We start from the raw sequence: 18,889 nt of genomic DNA, 5'->3' as shown, positions 1-18,889 counted from the left end.
TGTAAAAACGTTTGGATGCAACTTCCATTCGTGTGGATCTGTCATATTCCTGCTTAGGTTGTCTGCCAGCGTGTTTTCCTTGCAGGTCCTTGAAAGCTATAATAGCATTTATTACTGCTAGCATTTCCTTTTGATTGATGTGAAGGTGCTTTTCTTTTTGGGACCATTTGCCCTAAATGCACCAGTCTGTCATGTGTGCCCCCCAGGCGTAGTCCGAGGTGTCTGTTGTGATGACTTGATTTGCTTGAGGCTTGCTGAATGGAAGACCTGTGTTTGTTTGACATGCTTGAGCCCACCACAGAAATTCCTTTTGCAGACATGGAATTAGTGGTATTACTGTTTCCAAACTGTGGCTGTGTTGAGACCATATGTTTTTTAGGTACCATTGTAGTTTTCTCATATGCAGCTTTGCACATGGGATTAGTAAGATGCAAGATGCCATGAATCCCAGAGCCTGCAGGATTTTCCTTGCAGTCAGCCTGGTGCAATTTGCCAGTGTTCTGAAATATTGAATTAGTTGCCCCTGCTTCTCTGGCGTGAGGTAGGCCATCTGGGTGTTTGTGTCCAAATTGGCACCCAAGAAAATTATCTTCGAGAGGGTATTAGTCTTGATTTCTCTTTGTTGACTGTGTATCCCAGAGAGTTTAATAACATTATTACATAAGCCAGATGTTTCAGAAGAATGTGCTTGCTGTCCGCTTGGATCAGGCAGTCGTCCAAATAAGGGTATATTTGTATCCCTTGAAGTCTGCAGTAGGCAATTACTGATGCCAGGCATTTCGTGAATACTCTGGACGCAGTAGATAAGCCAAAGGGCAATGCAGAGAATTGATAATGGGTTGAACCTGCAAGAAATCTGAGGTATCTTCTGCAATTTTGTCTTATTGGGACATGCAGGTATGCCTCCTTGAGGTCCAATGTTACCAGCCAAGACTCCTTGCCCAGCATGGGAAGAAGTTGCTGTAGAGTGAGCATCTTGAATTTTAGTAGGAATGTGTTTAGGATGGAAAGATCCAAAATAGGTCTCCAATCTTTTCCCTTCCTTGGCACCAGAAATAGCCTGGAATAAAAACCTTGACCTTGTTCGTGTGTAGGTACCTCTTTGAATAGCTTTCATGTTTATAAGATCTGAAATTTGCTTTTGTGCCTCTGCCCTTTGATTGTGTGGCAGGTTTGGCATGCCTCTCATTTTGGAAGGGTATGAAAATGGAATTTGTAGCCTCTGTTTATAATGTCCAGGATCCATTTGTCCTTTGTGACAACATGCCAATTTTTTGAGAATAGTGCCAGCTTTCCTCCTAAGGGGGCTGCCATTTGAGACCTGGTTGGCATGCAAAGGGGAAAGTCATTGGGTTTGCTTTCTGAAAGATTGCGAGTTGTCCTCACCAACTCTTTGTGTAGGAGCTTGCCATTGTCTGCCTCTATACGATCCTTGGGATTGTCCTCTGCCCCTCGGGCACCTGTATCTGCCTCTTTGGGGTCTGTCTGTGGCAGGAAAGGACCAGTTTTTGGAAGGCCAATTTCTACTAAAACGTGGGGGTTGAACCTGCAGAAATTCTTTCACAGTTTGCATTGATTTAGCCTTTTCCTCCATAGGTTCATAGGTTCATAGATTAGTACTAGGCTAACTACCCTTGCGAGCCATTTTAAGCCTAGCCATTTGTCCCCTGTGAGATTCAAACCCTGTACCTTGTGTTTGTAAGGCAAACACCTTAACCATTAGGCCACCCTCCCAACCTCCATTTTCCGTAATACTTCCTCAGCATTTGCCCCAAATAGTACATCCTTTTGAAGAGGGGCGTCTAGTAATTTAGCTTTGACATGATCAGGTAAGGCTTGTTCCTTGAGCCAGGCATGCCTACGTATAACTGATCCTGTAACAGCAGCTCTACATGAGGCCTCTAGAGCATCAAAACCACATTGTAAGGTATGTTTACCCACTTGTTCTGCACTATGCATCAAATCCTGCAACTCCTTCAAGTCTGGTTGTTCAGGTTGTGACATTTTACTTTTCAATTGAGATAACAGAAACTGCTGGTATTTTAGCATATGAAACTGACAGTTTAAGGCCCTCATGGATAAGGAAGCCGAGGTATATACCTTTTTTCCCCACCTTTCTAAGGATCTGGAATCTCTCCCGGAAGGCAATGGATTTTTGGCAATGGAGGCCTTAACTCCCTTGGGCCCCTGTGAGATGGTTTCTAGGTCAGCAGCATGGCTTTTGTATAGAAATTGGTGTGAGTCAGGAACCCTGTAGTACCTGTCAGGCTTAACTGGAGCTGGAGGTAGAGAGTCCGGGTTAAGGCAGGCCTCCGAGTAAACATCATCTAGGATGTCCAAGACAGGAGGTATAGCCAGAGGCCTGTGCTGGGTTAACAAAAGAAATTCCCTGAGCCTTTTCTTGGAATCTGAATAATCCTGGCCTTCCCAGTGGAAGTGTTCCCTTAAGGTATGCAAAGTTACCCCAAATGAGTAATCCTCAGGGGGGGATACAGAAGGAATAGACTTCTCTGCATCAGAGTCTTCAAAAGGGGAGTAAGACTATTCCTGATCATCAGAGTGATCTGAAATAATGGAGCCCTGATCAGAGGAGGGGGAATCTTCCTCCACTCTGGGCCTTTTGTCCGGAGGTGGCTGAGAACCTCTGATTAGAGTAATTAAATCCTCAGCCATTTTGAGCATCTGCTTCTTAGGCATGGGGCCTGGAGATGGGCCCTGTGTAGCTGGTCTCTTAGGGTGCATGGTTGCTTTAGACTTGGTGAAAGCCTTGATGGAGAAAGAAGAGGAAGGTCTGAAGACACCTTGAGTGGAGGTGGACCTGTCCACATTCTGTGTTTCAACGCCAAGAGTGGCCGGTATCTGTAGTCGGTGTGGACCGAGGAGCCTGCGACTGGTACAGGAGACACCGCCAAAGATGTGTCGGTAATCAGGGGCTGCGTAGGCGCCTCGATGAGAACCAGACCACGTGTAGTCGGCTTTGGCGTGGTGTCGGTAGAGGCAGCGGACCTCGAGTGTTGGTCCTTGTCTTTGCGTTTTTTAGACAAGACCGGAGTATCCGACGACATAGTATAGTTAAATGCTTTCCCAAAAAAATGCTGGGCGAACTCCGCCAATAGTGCGTTTGTTGAATGTAGCACGCGACAGACCGAGACGTCGTGGTCTGGGCCTAAACAAGGTATACAGAGGGAATGGAAATCCTTATGCGGTATTTGCTTCCCACAAGAAATACATTTATTAACTTTGTCTGACATCGGTCTGAGGCAAGAAAAGTTTCCTCAGCTTTTAAGAAGACTTCGGTTTTCAAATTTTTCGTAATCTCAGGAGCTGGCCGACCCGCACTTGCGAACTGCTTCTGCTTTGGGCACCGCGCGGCAAGAAAGACTGAAGAAAATGGCGTCGGCTGGTTCTTTTATACCCCTGTCGCATTGACGTCAGGGAAGAAGCGACGACAACCGACGCCGGACCTAGACTTTGGAATTCAGCTGACCGAGGACCCGCCTGACGGCAGGAGAATCCATCTGTTATGACTGCAGCTGTATGCACGATGAACATCTGCAACCCTAATCAAGTCTGAAACTATTCACCTGTACGTCTCATAGTTTCTGAAATGGGGAGGTTATGAACCTCTGTGGTCTCTCCAGGTGCTGCAGGTGTCTGCTGAGATACACATAGAAGGGAGGGAGCATTGTACTCAATTAGTGGTCTGATAAGGGTCGAGTACAGCTGACACAACGTCCTTAGTCTTGGGTGCGATGCCCTTATTTATCAAATGCGTAATGCAGAAGACTTTCCTTGCCACTATGGACACATGGTGATCAAAGTTTAGACTGCTATCATCCTGATTCTCAAGTCTAGCATCACTGGGTTTTAGCTTGGAGGGGTGCTACCTATATGATAATTAACAGGGGCTACTTCTTCACCAAAGAAGGGATAATGAGGCATCTTTTTGCGTTAGTTTTATTCTGTGACTTTGGCACCAATCATCTGTCTGCATCAGCCCCTTCTGTAATATGTTTACACCACTGGGGGACTCCATGACTGCACCCAGTTTGCAGTCATCTGCAAATTTAGTAAGCCACAGGCCATCTACTTTCACCTGGACCTCAGAGAAATAGATTCCAAACAGTAGAGGGCCCAGCACAGATACTTGTGGTAAACCAGTGGTAACTGGTCTACTGGTAGAGGTAGACTCCTTAACTTTGACAGTGTGTATTCTGTTGGTCAGCCAGTTGGCTACCTATCTTGTGACATATGGGTTAATACCCAGCTGGGAGAGTTTCTCAATGATCCCTGAGTGAGGAACTGTGTCATAAGCCTTGGCTAAATCATGATAGGCAGTACGTACTGCTTTGCCCTCATCCAGGGCTTTGGTAATATTCTCAAAGAAGTCCACCAGGTTTAATAAGCAAGAGTTACCCTTGACAAACTCAAACTGGGTTGGGTCAAGAGTTTGAAGGTCACCTGTGTCCTTCTTGATAAGGTCTAAGATGACTTTTTCCATGGCCTTGAAAATAAGGCTGGTTAGGCTTATGGGTCGATAATTTTCTGGGACAGTTGATGGGCCATCTTTGTGCAAAGGGATTACTGTTGCTGTTCTCCAGTTTGCTGGAACAAAGCCAGTGCTCAGGCTATGGTTAAAGAGACTGCCAAGTGGTTTCACTAGGTCTTGTTTTAGATTGTTTAGTAAGCAATCTGGGATGTTACTTGGTCCCACAGAGGCTGTGTTTTTGACCTTGGACAGAGTTTGTATGACCTGTTCTTTGGAGATACTCGGAAGAGGACTGGTGTCAGGAATGCTTTGGGCTATGGCTGGTGGGGATAGGGGGGTGAAGTTATTGCCAAATCTGTTCGCTAGCAGGTTGGCAATTTCCTCAGGTTCAGTTTGAGTGGTACTGTCCATTATAAGTTCGGTACACAGCTGGGCATTCCCTTTTAGGTTTTGGACGTAACTAAAGAATGCCTTATGGTTGTCTTTAGCTAGCGATGCTAATTTAGTCTTGTAACTAGCCTTAGAGGATGTTACAAGACATATGATTTACTTCTTCAAGCTGTGGAGGGCATTCTTCCTCGGTTGAGTAAGTTCTCTCTTGTTCTTAGATATCAGTTTCTTTCTTTTGTTATATAACATATTCATACTTACAGTCCACCAGGGTGGCTTGTTTTTTTCAGGAGGACCTGGTTTTAGTCCTGTCAGGTAAATATGAGTCAATCTTCTTCTTCTTTCGGCTTTTCCCAGTTAAGGGTTGCCACAGCGGAACTCCGGTCTGCTAATGATTTTTTACGGGTGCCGAGGTGCCAGCTCGATGCCCAACCTTCAACGAAGGCACGCCCATTCTACTCATGTCTTTCGAACGCCACTCGACAGGAGGACATGCAGACTCCACACAGAAGGCACTCTAGCCAAGAATCGAATGGGAGAACCTCTTGCTGTGCGGCAACAATGCTACCGCTGCACCACCGAGGCTTCAAGTAAATCTGAGTCAATACATTTAAGTGGTTATATAGGGCATTTGTGTATTTTTCTGCATAGGAGTCATTGCTGGCTGTGTTAGCAAAGGCTTTAAAACTTTTTATACCATCACTTAGTAGGCTATAGTTTGCTTTGGAGAAATTTTTCAGTTTCTTTTGCTCCTGTGGGGGTGTCAGGTTTGACCTTTACTTCAAAAGAGACTGATTTATGGTCTGACCTTACCAGGGAGGCAACAAACACTGGGTAGTGCAGTGATCCCCATGTTGGTGAGCACTAGGTCTAGGACATTTGAACCCCTTATGGGGGTGCAGACCAAATGTTACAGGCTTACTGAATTAACAAAATCCAGGTACCTCAGAGCGATTGTTTGTGCTCGTGTAAGTCACTCAATCGATGGAAGGATAGTTTAAATTTCCCATGACCAAGGTGTTTGGTTGTATATTGAGTGACTCTAGCAAGTCTAGATAGGTGGTGTGCTTGTCCTGGTTCATTGTAGTTAGTGATGATGTGAGAATGTATTTTGCTTATAGTTATTTGGATCTGGAGTAGCTCAAGAGAGTAGTACTGTTTTACCAGTCTCGAGGTGTATTTGGATTTAATGAAGATAGATACACCTCCACCTTTGTTTTTTTCATGCTCAATTTGATGTCTGAACGTATGAAAGGCATTGCAGCCTTGTACAGCCAGGGTGCTCTCTGTGGCCTTGAACCAAGTCTCAGTGATGGGACCTTCAGCATCGTACAAGATGAGGAGTGCTTCCAGGGAATGCAGTTTACTGTTTAGGCTCCTAGCACTAAGCAACATGACCTTGAGTATGTCTCTAGTGGATTTCTTTATGTTGGAAGACTTGTCGTTTTGGCATTGCCTAAAAAAGCCACTATGGGGGAGGCAAGCTTCTTTACCAGTATCCAAAAGCCTTAAGGAGACAGCTGAAGGTCACCTCTGGCAAAGCAGTGTGGGAAGATAACCATGTCTTCCCAGGCTGTCAGATACTGGACCCCCCCCCCCTGGAGTGACACCAGAGGCTAAGCCAATTATTGAAATCAATCATTTTTTGTCTGTATTCTGGCATCATCCTAGGTGAAGGTAGAATGCTGCTTAGGGCTATGGACACACAATCAGCGAGTTCAGTCATGTCTCTCTCTTTATATAGTCCAGAGAGATACATCTCAAGTCATTCATTCTAACATGTACTATGACAGAGTCATAACAGTAATTGTTGCTGAGTGACTTGAGTGTGAACGTGATTTGACGGATCCTGCCACCTGACAGGCAGCTGACTGTGACCTTTTCCTTGTCCATCTTGGTGAGGGGGACATCTGTGTGTCTCACTATTATTATGACTATGACATTAGGTTTTGACGTGTTTTGTCTTTGGGTCTTAATTGTTGAGACCCTGACATGTGTGTTATTATGTGCAGTGGTGGATTATGTTTGTTTACCGGTATGTGCAGGTTGTTTGCACTTGGGAAGTCTCTGGTCTTTTTAGTAGGCTGTTAGTGAGCATCTCCGTGTATGTGGGTTTATGAGTTTTGATCTTATCTTGTATGAGTGGAGAGGTATGTGAGCTGACAACCTGCTTGATGTCTTGTTTATTGTTACGTGAGATGACTGATTCCTGTTTTATGCTACGGTTACATCGATCACATACTGTATTTGTTTGCCTTAGGGGCAAGTGGTTGTCAGTATACATGAGACAATTACTACAATGCCTCGGGATGCCCATGTCAATCGGACTGGCTGGAGAAATGTTGGGAAACTGGCTGTCTATAGTAGCAGGTAATTCTTAAGTACTAATTTCTGAGAGGGCAAATTGGATCATCTATTGCTCTAGGATTAACAAGGGGACTTACTCTACAGAAGATCAGGGATGGGAAATGGGGAGCCGCAACTCCGTGTTCACCTGAGTTGCTGCAGTGCAGAAATATGTAGCTGCACTGGCCGCAGAGCAGCAGGGAATCTGACAGGGTTTCACTGACTGTGTCTATGGAAAAAATAGTTTCTAGTCAATTGCATCTACACAAGGCATTGCTAACCTCCATTGAGAGGTGTGCAGCTGCGTGAAAACATGAGGCTTATATACAGGCAAAATTAAACAGTTTTAAACTAGTCTGCCAATAGAAAATCACATGATCCTTCCAGCAGCAATCACCGGCTCAGACAAGGCTACATCCACACTCGTCTGCCACAAAGGTGCAAGGGAACCCTTCTTAATGTAAGATGGCTGGATTTGAGTTCAAGTGTAATAAAAAAAGTACAGTTTTGTACCTACCATAAATGTAGATGTCCGATAGACATGCAACTGCAGTCATAACATGTGGGTTGTCCTGCCTCAGGCAGCCCTCGGTCGGTCGGCCGGATTCCAAAGTCTGGGTCTGACGTCGGCTGATGTCGCATTTCTCTCCGACGTCAGAGCGGCTGGAGTATATAAGCATCAGCCGACGCCGTTTTCTTCAGTGTTTCTTGCCCCAGATGCCAGGTGCCCTCCAAGGAAGGCTGTAATCAAATTGGAAGACAAAAACAGGATTCCAAACAAATACATGAGCAATAAAACAAATACACCATAACAGATATCCCCAGCTAAGAGTAAGGGGGATAGGAGTGGACCTTAGGCATAGAGGGGTATGGAGGGAGGGAAAACCCGACTGCAGTTGCATGTCTATCGGACATCTACATTTATGGTAGGTACAAAACTGTACTATGTCCTTCAAGAATGCAACTGCAGTCATAACATGTGGGTAGAACACCACAGCTTAGCTGGGGGAGGAGGTATGCTCTAGGAAAGAGATGGTGTGGCAATCAAACCCTGCAGGACTGCCGAAGCAAAGCCTGCTCTGGATCTGGAATATAGAGGGAGATTGTAGTGTTTGGAGAATGTATGCACGGAGCTCCATGTAGCAGCTTCTAGAATGTCCTTTGTAGGCACCCCTCTTAAAAATGCTGTAGAGGTGGCTGTAGCTCTGGTGGAATGTGGTCTGACATAGGCTGGAACAGTCTTCCCATGAAAGGAATAACAGAATCTGATGCAATGTCCAATCCATTTAGAAATAGTCTGTTTTGAAATTGCTTTTCCTTGGACTGCAGGGGCGTAAGCTACAAAAAGCTGTTCAGACTTCCTACTGGCCTTGGTTCTGTCCAGGTAGTATCGAAGTTGTCTATGAATGTCCAAGGTATGTAAAAGTCTTTCCCCCTTATTCTCAGGATTGGGGAAGAAAGCAGGCAGATGAATGGCTTGATTTAGAGAAACCCTAGATATTATCTTTGGCATAAAAGTAGGGTTGGTCCTTAATGAAACCCTGTCTCTGTGGAAAATAATAAAGGGTGGTATTGCCATTAGGGCCTGTAGCTCCGAAACCCTTCTTGCTGAGGTAATTGCCAACAGGAAAGCTGTTTTCCATGAGAGAAATTGCAAGTCAACTGAAGCTGCTGGCTCAAAAGGAGGTAGAGTCAGTTTTTCTAAGACAAAATTGAGGTCCCAGGCTGGCACTTGGGCCTTTCTTGGTGGCTTAATGTTCTTGATTCCCCTGAGGAATTGCCTTAGTAAGGGGTGAGAGAAAACAGGAGGATCAGTGTTGTATCTAGCTGAAATAGCAGAGGCGTGTATCTTTATTGAAGAATATGAGAGGCCGCTCTGTAACATATCTGCCAAATATTCCAAGATGAGTGGGATGTTCAGTAATGATGCATCATGTCCCTTGCTGGTATTCAAATTGTTGAATCTTTTCCACTTTGCTAAGTAAGCCTTTCTGGTGGATGGTCTTCGAGCCTCTGTTAGTATCCGCTGAACTTCCTTGGAGAGGGATAAGCTGAAGTTATTTATGGGATCTCCCAGGCTGTTAGCTGCAGTGTCTGAAGGTTTAGATGCAGTGTTTCGAAATTGTGTTGAGTCAAAAGTAGAGGCCACTGAGGGAGGGCCCACCTCCTGGTGTGACATATGCTCCGTAGTAGTGGGTAACAGTGTTGTCTTGGCCAATCCGGAGCTATTATGATTCCCTTTGGCTTCTCTGCTTTGATCTTTAGTAATACTGAGGTCATCAGTGGCAGAGGTGGGAATGCATAGATTGCTAGGGAGTTCCAGTTGAATGAAAGGGCATCTATTTTCCAAGCCTTTGGGTGGTATGTCCTTGTGCAAAATCTTGGTAGAAGATGATTGAGGTGAGAGGCAAATAGGTCCACTTCTGGCTTGCCCCATGTTGAAGTGAGTTGTCTGAAAGCCTTCGGATGTAACCTCCACTCGTGTGGATCTGTGAAATTCCTGCTTAGGTTGTCCGCCAACACATTGTCTTTTCCTGGAACAAACTGGGATTGTAACTGGATGTTTAGACTCAGTGATTTCTCCCAAAGCTGCATTGTCAGTCTGCAAAGGGGGTAAGAGTGGGTACCCCCCTGCTTGTTTATGTACCACATCACAGTGGTGTTGTCTGTCCGTATCATTAAATGGCCTTGCTGGAGTTGGAGTTGAAAAGCCTCGATAGCATGCATTACTGCTAGCACTTCCTTTTGGTTTATATGCAGATGTGTTTCCTTTGGAGACCATTGTCCTTGTATACACCTGCCTTCCATGTGCGCCCCCCATCCAAGGTCTGAGGCGTCTGTAGTCATGGTTTGTGTTATCTGTGTTTTTTTGAATGACATACCTGTGTTTTCCTGGCTCACCGAGGCCCACCACAGGAATTCCTTTTGTAGGCATGGAATGAGTGGTATGATTGTCTCCAACTTGTTGCTGTGTTGAGACCAAATGTTTTTTAGGTACCATTGAAGCTTTCTCATGTGTATTTTTGCTAATGGAACCAGTAGAATGCAGGATGCCATGTAACCCAGGGCCTGTAGGAATCTCCTTGCAGTCATCTGGGTGAGTTTTGCCAAACCTTTGAAGTATTGAGTTAACTTCTCTTGCTTGTCTTCTGTCAGGTAAGCCATCTGAGAGGTTGTGTCTAGTTTGGCTCCTAAGAAGATTATTTGCTGGGATGGCTGCAGTCTTGACTTTTGGAAGTTGACTGTGTATCCCAGAGCTTGAAGTAATCGTATGACATAATCCAGGTTTTTTGTCAACATCAATTTGTCGTCTGCTTGTATGAGGCAGTCGTCCAGGTACGGGTAAATTTGTATACCCTGGAGCCTGCAATGAGCAATTACTGAAGCCAGGCATTTTGTAAATACTCTGGGTGCAGTAGATAAGCCAAATGGCAATGCTGAGAATTGATAATGCTCTGGCCCTGCAAGAAATCTGAGGTATCTTCTGCAGCTGTGTCTGATAGGGACATGCAGGTATGCCTCCTTGAGGTCCAGAGTAATCAGCCACGACTCCTTGCCCAGCATGGGAAGGAGTTGCTGTAGAGTCAGCATTTTGAACGTTGGTACTATGAGAAAGGTGTTTAATGCGGACAAGTCCAGTATTGGTCTCCATTGAGATTCTTTTCTTGGAACAAGGAACAGTCTTGAGTAAAACCCCTGTTCTTGCTCTTGCTGTGGAACTCTTTCTATTGCTTTCATTCGAGTCAGCAGAGTGATTTGCTTGATAGCCTCTGCCCTTTGATGTTGTGGTAGATTTGGCATGCCTTGTTTTCTTGGTAAGGTATGAAAATGAAACCTGTACCCTCGGTCTATAATGTCCAAAATCCATTTGTCCTTTGTCAGTCTGTGCCAGTTTTCTGCAAACAGAGATAATTTCCAAGGGAGCTTCTAGTTGTTCCCTGGTAGGCGGTAGTAGAGGAAAGTCATTGAGTTTGTGGTTGTTGGGCAGGAGAAACCCCTGCGTCACTTCTTTGGTTTCCTGGCTGCCATTGTCGTCCCCTGTAAGGGCCTCTGTATTGGCCTCTTCCTCAGCCACGTCTGTTCTTACCCCTTTGAAACTTTTCTGGATTAGGAAAGGACCAGTTTTTTGAAGGCCAATTCCTACTGAATCTGGGGGGTTGAACCTGGAGGAAATCTTTCACAGTCTGAACTGATTTTGCTTTTTCTTCGATGGTCTTTAACACATCCTTAGCATTTGCACCAAAAAGCTTGTTCTTTTCCAAAGGTGCATCCAGAAGTTTTGCTTTTACATGATCTGGTAGAGGTTGATCTTTGAACCAAGCAGGTCTACGCATCACTGCCCTTGTCATAGCTGCCCTACATGAAGCTTCCAGTGCATCATATCCACACTGCAGGAAGTGATTGCTTACTTGCTGAGTGTTATGTACAGCTTCCTGCAAAGTCTTCCTGTCTAAAGGATCAGGAGAAGCTAATGTTTTTTGTAAATCTTCTAAGAGATAATCCTGATATTGGAACATATGAAAAAGGCAATTTAAAGCTCTCATAGATAAGGTAGTGGATGTGTAAACCTTTTTACCCCATCTCTCTAATGACCTTGCTTCCCTGTTGGAGGGCAAAGGATTTTTAGAGGTGGAGGCTGAAACTCCTTTAGGCCCCTGTGAAATAGTTTCCAAATCAGCAGTATGGGCCCTGAATAAATGGGAATGGGTTTCAGGGACCCTGTAATACCTGTCTGGCTTGGCTGGAGCAGGAGGAAGAGAATCAGGGGTAGCACTAGAATCAGAATACAAATCATCCAGAACATCAAGTACAGGAGGAATAGCTAAGGGCCTGTGCTGAGGCTTCTTAAGGAAAGTCCTAAGACGTTTCCTAGAATCAGAATATTCCTGGCCCTGCCACTTGAAATGTTCCCTCATGGTGTGCAGAACTTCCCCAAAAGAAATATCCTCAGGAGGGAGGCCAAGGTATGGAATCTTCTGCATCCGAGTCCTCATAGGTCTGGAAGAGCTCTTCCTGGCTATCAGAGTGGACAGAGCCCTCAGAGTCTTCATCTGAAGGAGAAGGGTCAGAGGGTTCAACCCGGGCCTTTATCAGGAGGAGGCTGGGATGCTCTCTCAGGATGGGCCTGTGAACCTCTGATCATGGAAATTAAATCAGCAGCCATGGACATAATTTGTGTCTCCGGAGTCGGCTGAGGTAAGGATTTGGAAGCAATATGCTTAGTTTTGCTGGCTGCCTTAGCCCTAGTGTAGGCCTTAATAGACATGGCCATAGGAGGCCTGGCAGCTCCACGTGCAGGAGTGACCTTGTCTACAGCAATGGTCTCGGGCATTTCCTCGGTTATGGTATCCGGAGGAAAGTCTATAACTGGCGTCGGAGTAATATCTGGAATCGGAGTCGTCGGTAATGCATTGTGTCTTCGGTTCGGAGTGGTGGAGAGACCGTCTCAGAGGGAACCGGAGCACTCGCGCTAGGTATTGGCGTGGAGTCGGTGGTAGACGCGGGCTGAGGATGTCGGTCCCGGTCCTTTCGCTTTTTGGGAGTTTGCGATGTTGGAAGATCCGACGGCATGGTGTAAGCAAATTTATCGCCGAAAAAATCTTCAGCGAACTCCGCCCGGCGCCTGAGAGTGCGCTTGTTGAAGCGAGCACAGGCTACACAGGCCGAGACGTCGTGGTCTGGGCCCAGGCAAGGGAGGCAGTAAGAGTGGAAATCCTTATGAGGTATTTGTTTACCACAAAAAAGACAATTGTTAACTTTTTCAGTAATTTCTGACATCGGCTGAGGCAAGAAAAGGTCCCCAACGGGATACTTAGCTTTTTTGATGACTTCGGTATCGTAGAATACAGGAGCTGACCGACCGGCACTTGCGAACTGCTTCTGCTTCGGGCACCGCGTGGCAAGAAAGACTGAAGAAAATGGCGTCGGCTGATGCTTATATACTCCAGCCGCTCTGACGTCGGAGAGAAATGCGACATCAGCCGACGTCGGACCCAGACTTTGGAATCCGGCCGACCGAGGGCTGCCTGAGGCAGGACAACCCACATGTTATGACTGCAGTTGCATTCTTGAAGGACATCAGGCTAGATTCAGCAAGCCTGGATCTAGTCTATGGTAACTAAGCAATATTCCAGTTCAAAACAAGTGCAGGTAATAATCAGGCACAGACAGTAAAAACAGTCTGAGAAGGACAAATATTAATGCAGTAAAACAGTAAAATACAGATGAAAATGTGCAGATCAAATGCAAAACAAGCTTAATTTCTTGTTCTTAGCTTTGGATTCAAGCAGAAACACATTGGACTTCTGACAAAGGACGCCAAATGCACAGCAGCTCTGATTTATTCAGCGAAAAGACACGTAAACACGAGGCTTATATACAGACAAAATTAAACAGTTTTAAACTAGTCTGTCAAGAGAAAATCACACAATGATCCTTCCTCCAGTAATCACCAGCTTAGACAAGGTAATATCCATACTCTTGTGTTACATGGGTGCAGCAGACCCCTTCTTAATGAAAGATGGCTGGATACGAGTTCAAGTGTATAAAAAACAGGCAATATTCAGCAAGTCTGGATCTAGTTTACGTTAATGAAGCAATATTCCAGTGCAAAACAAGTCTAGGTAATAATTTACTTTTATTTAACATTTGTTTATCGGGACAGTCCAACTGGGACAGAGCCCATTTTCAGTGAAGGCCCAACTCGAAGTATGTCTTTGGAATGTGGGAAGAAACCGGAGCACCTGGAAGAAACCCATGCGAATGCAGGGAGGACATGCAGCCTCCACATAAAGGCACCCCCAGCCAAGAATCAAAACGGAGAACCTCTTGCTGGGAGATGACACTGCTAACCGCTTCACCATTGTGCCACCCCATAAGTGGGCACAAACAGTAAAAACAGTCAAAAGGGACAAATTAATGCAGCAAATTAGAAAAATACAGATGATGAAAAGGTGCAGATCAAACTCAAAATCAACTTTAATTTCTTTTTCTTAGTTTTGGATGGCTTGGATTCAAGCAGAAACACACTGGTTCTCTGACAAAGGATGCCATAAACAGAGCAGCTCAAGTTAATTGAGCTTAAACGAGAACAAAGACACTTAGAATAACAGGCACAATAAGTCTTCAACCAGCAATTCCCAGCTCAGAAAAGTGGAGACTACCATCTCCTTCCACAAGAGTGCAGACTACAAACCTTTTTAATGTAAAATAACTGGCCTGAAGCCCAAGCTCTTAAACCACAACTAAGCCACTTTTAGAATAACAGATGTAATAAGCCTACAACCAGCAATTCCCAACTTAGAAGGATGTAAGCTACCACTTCTGCCAAAACAGTGTAGACTGCAAACCTTCCTTATGTAAGATAACTAGTCTGAAGCCAAGTGCTTAAATCAAAACTAAGAAGTGATAAGTTCAAGCCACACCTAACTTATTAATTCCATTTATGACATAACTAAATACCACCGCACCGGCATATTTCTGCAGAAGACCCAGTTAAGAAAGACTGTAGAAGACCATCTATCTTTTACTTTTAAAAATGCTCTCCTATAAATGTTCTCACTATTCAAGAAAGTCAACAAACAATGATACCTTTCCATGCCAGAATTACAGTTATTGTAGATTTATTTCTTCAGAAATTAAGTTCACACATCCAGTTACTAATTGCACTTACTATACACAAAAGGGCCTTACAGAAACAGATGCTTGGTGTTAGAGCCATGGGCTCAAGCTCAATGCCAAGAAATGTATAGTTATCCCCTTTGGGAAAAAAACATGTACCCGTGAATTACCACATAGGTGGCAGTACACTAAACACAGAAAGTGTGATAAGAGACTTAGGGACACAGGTAGACAGTGGTCTCACCTTCTATAACCACATCACCACAACAGTCAGAAAATCCTTCTATGTGGCACACCTCATCACCAAGGGCTTTTCATCCAGAAAAAGGAGGTCATTATCCCACTGTACTCATCCCTCATTAGACCCACTATAGAATACAACGCCCCATTTGGCATGTACCTCTCAAGACAGCGGCAACAACTGGAAAGGCCGCAGAAATACCTCACTAAAAGAATCACAGTCCTAAAGCAGATGCCTTATGCTGACTGTCTAAAAAAACTCCACCTATACTCTGTCACATATCATCTACTCAGTGGCGATCTCTGCTTAACATACTAGGCCGTGTAAAACCCAGAGCTGTTAGACATGCTACACTTACAGAAATCCCAATCCCTCAGAGATACATGCTCCAGGAATCTAAACCTTATCATCACAATGAACAAAAAATGCTGGAGGGATAGGTTCCTGACCCAGAGACTCGCCAGACTCTGGAATAGACTGCCCATACATGTCAAGCAGAGCGCCTCTTTGGCCCTCTTCAAAAGGAACCTTGATGATTGGATGGGAGATAGGAAATTCACCCCAGGGATCACGTCAGTCACCCTGCTAGACAAGGGTCCAGGGAAGTAAATACTGTGGGAAGAAATAGCCAGGGAATTGTTATGGCTAGGCTTGTATAGGTCCTAGGACCGATAGCCTAGTACCGACCTATGAACAAAGTTATGCTGATTGCAGCACACCAGCTGATGTATTTAGCTATCTGCATCCAGTGCACTTTTTAATATGGCAAAATCAACAGACATCTGAAAGTTAGAATTTATAATCATATCTCTGATATTAGGAAGCTTAATCTGATGAATGTCTTGGCAAAGCACATTACTTGCAAAGGTACAATGCAAAGTTTTAAGTTTATAGTCTTGCAGGTGTTGAATATTAATATCCATGGATGTGATACTAAGAGTATGACAGATAAAACTGAGTATGAATGGATCAGAAGGCTTAATGCAGTAAACAAACCAGGTTTAAAATGATAATTAGAGCATTAAACTACTCTGAACTGGCTATTTGTAACTGTTTTAACACTTGGTATTTAAATCTGTTAGATAATGTGATCCATATAAACTTGAGGAACTGTTCTTTTGGAAGCGAAAGCACTTGCAATGAAATGTTTTGAATTAAAGTTGTTTTCCAACTGTGATTTGTGCTTTTGAACTATTGTGGTCGTTTTGCATCACAGCAGAATTTACTCACTTTAGCCACTGGTTGGTTTAAGATAATTAATTACTTAGAGAAGGGTCACTTAAAATTCAGTTCTTCGAAGAATTATGCAACAAATGACTACATAACAGAGTTTCAAAATGGAAGAAAAAAATCGGTTGCAAACAACTTATTTTTCACAAAGAGCCCAAGATAATATTGGGCTCGATTCCAAAAGACTTGATGCCAGAGTAAGTGACCACTTACAGTGGCAGGAGGTCTTTTGAAATCTGGCTTCTGACATAAGCGCATTTATAGATAGGTCTGACACTGAAGTAAGTTACTTATATTGAAAGCAAGTCTTTTGGAATCAGGGCAGTCTTACACTGAGAGCAACTCTTGAAATCTGTCCCACTGTGTCTAAAATGTCGTGGGTCTTTGTGCAAAAATATGCTGTTCACTGTTTCAAAGTTGCCAAAACACAATATAAGACCATCAGTATGTAATACAATCATTACACTTTTCCTTTTAAACTAACAGTGGTACATAGTATATATATATATATATATATATATATATATATATATATATATATATATATATATATATACACACACACACACACACACACACACACACACACAGAATCATGTAATAATAAACTACTGACAACTGAATTTCAACAAAAATAAATGCATTTACCTCTTTTACATTTTCACAGTAAAATATCCCCAACACCGAAATGTAGATCAGAGGTATGAAAAAAGTGGAATGTGTATAGAATTTGTTCTCCTTCATGAAAATGTTTGCTCTGTCACACAGATAGAAATATGCCATGATCAAAGCAAGTTTGCAGAGACTCTGGAACAGTATTTCTAAACTGGATGCTGCAGGAACAGCACTTGCAGGTTTCTTCTCCTCACCACATTCGACATCGGTGCTACCTTTGTTCTTCTTTCGATGGTTACGGGATATAAAACTAATGATAACAAAACCAATGATGGATGCAGCAAAAAAGCAAGCAACAAGCTTCTGTAACAGAGTAAGATATGGGTGCGGAAGGCAACAGGAACCATCAATGGGCTTTACAATTTTATTGCAGTAGGAATTGATGAGAATCATTGCAGTCTGTCAAAAAAAATATAAAAGTAGTTTAGTTGTCAGCACAGAAAGAAATCCATTTACATGTTATTTTACCAATACACCTTCCTATACATATGTGCAAGCAGTAAGTGCAACTCCAGATATATGAACACAAACAATTTCAGGATGGCAATAAAAATTATGATCTTAGGGAAACACTTCATACCGCCTAAGCTCACTGTTTTAACTTTTTGAATTAAAGTGGACCTTGCAGTCAAAATGTCTGTTTACAAAAGGCAAGTTAGAGGTTAATTGATAAAGCAACATCCCACTCATTCATCTGTAGACATACCAGTTTTCCCTTTTTGTTTTTGTATCATAATAATATGGCAGTGTATGAAATTAGATGAGAAAATGAAAGTTATATACTTATTATAATGTTAGCCCTACTTGGGATGACTCAATCATCATTAAGACAAACAACGTTCTCAGTAGAAAAAACACTTTAATGTGAAGAGCAGAGCTTTCGGATAAAATCCTTTATCAATACTGAAAATACAAATGCAAATGCAGAGTATATATAGGTCTAAAAAAGTCATATGCATTTAAGGAAATCACCCCTTTGGATGTTAAGAAATGTATCTCATACGTGAATATGGTGATTTATGACCTACAGATCCAAGGTGACATAGACTTAGATCTATTCAATTATTTGACCGTACCGTGCCCAATCACCCCACAGTTATATGGTATTCCTAAGATCCACAAATCCCTCACTGATCCACCAATGAGGCCAATTGTTTCAGGTGCTGGTTGGGTAACAGAGCCGCTTTCAGTTTATTTGCATGATCAACTTCAACCATATCTTAGTCAATGTGACTCTATCTTACGTGACACCATTGATTTTGTTCAGAAGCTTAAGCAATGGTATAACATAGAGAAGCCGTCTCTACATCTAAGAAGGTACCTTTTGGTAACCCTAGACATAGTATCTTTGTTTACTGTCATTCCAACTGATATTGGCCTGGATTTGTTGAGGGAATTCTTAGTCTCATGTCCTGATCCCAACTTCCACAAAATAGAGAAAAAATATGTACTCTCATGGATGTGGTGTTGAGAAATAATGTTTTCCTTTTTAATGAATCCTTGTATCTTCAGCTCACAGGTGTGGCTATGGGTACTTCGGTAGCCAATACTTATGCCAACCTAGTTTTATACCAGTGGGAAAGGAAACATTTATTTAGTGGTTTGAATCCATATAAAGATAATGTAAAGTTCTTTCAACGATTTGTGGACGACTGTTTTTTTATTTGGGGGGGCACGTTACAGGATTTGAATGATTTTATGCTGTACATCAATTCAATTTCATCTTTTTTGAAGTTCAAAATGTGTTCATCTGAAATCACTATTAATTTTCTGGATATCAACTTGAGTCTTGACGGTGGTACACTTAGAACAAGCCTCCATAGAAAGGAAGTCTGTGCAGGAAGGTACACTCATGCAAGTAGTATGCATGCGCCACATGTTTTTAGAGGTACTGTCAG

At 43.3% G+C, this 18,889-nt stretch overlaps 1 protein-coding gene across 1 annotated transcript in view; it reads right to left on the bottom strand.

The window, feature by feature from the left end:
* Positions 1–18,889, bottom strand: part of CASD1 (CAS1 domain containing 1) — a 1,910,820-nt gene that overhangs the window by 899,980 nt on the left and 991,951 nt on the right. The window contains exon 9 of the mRNA XM_044065969.1: positions 16,965–17,390. Coding sequence (XP_043921904.1) covers positions 16,965–17,390 — 426 coding nt within the window. The remainder of the gene's footprint in view (positions 1–16,964; positions 17,391–18,889) is intronic.

This window comes from Protopterus annectens, chromosome 3.part0 (assembly GCF_019279795.1).
Source record: "Protopterus annectens isolate FY-2018-M chromosome 3.part0, PAN1.0, whole genome shotgun sequence".
NCBI lineage: Eukaryota > Metazoa > Chordata > Ceratodontiformes > Protopteridae > Protopterus > Protopterus annectens.
Note: the sequence above shows the minus strand (reverse complement) of the source record. Positions and strands in the feature narration are given on the sequence as shown.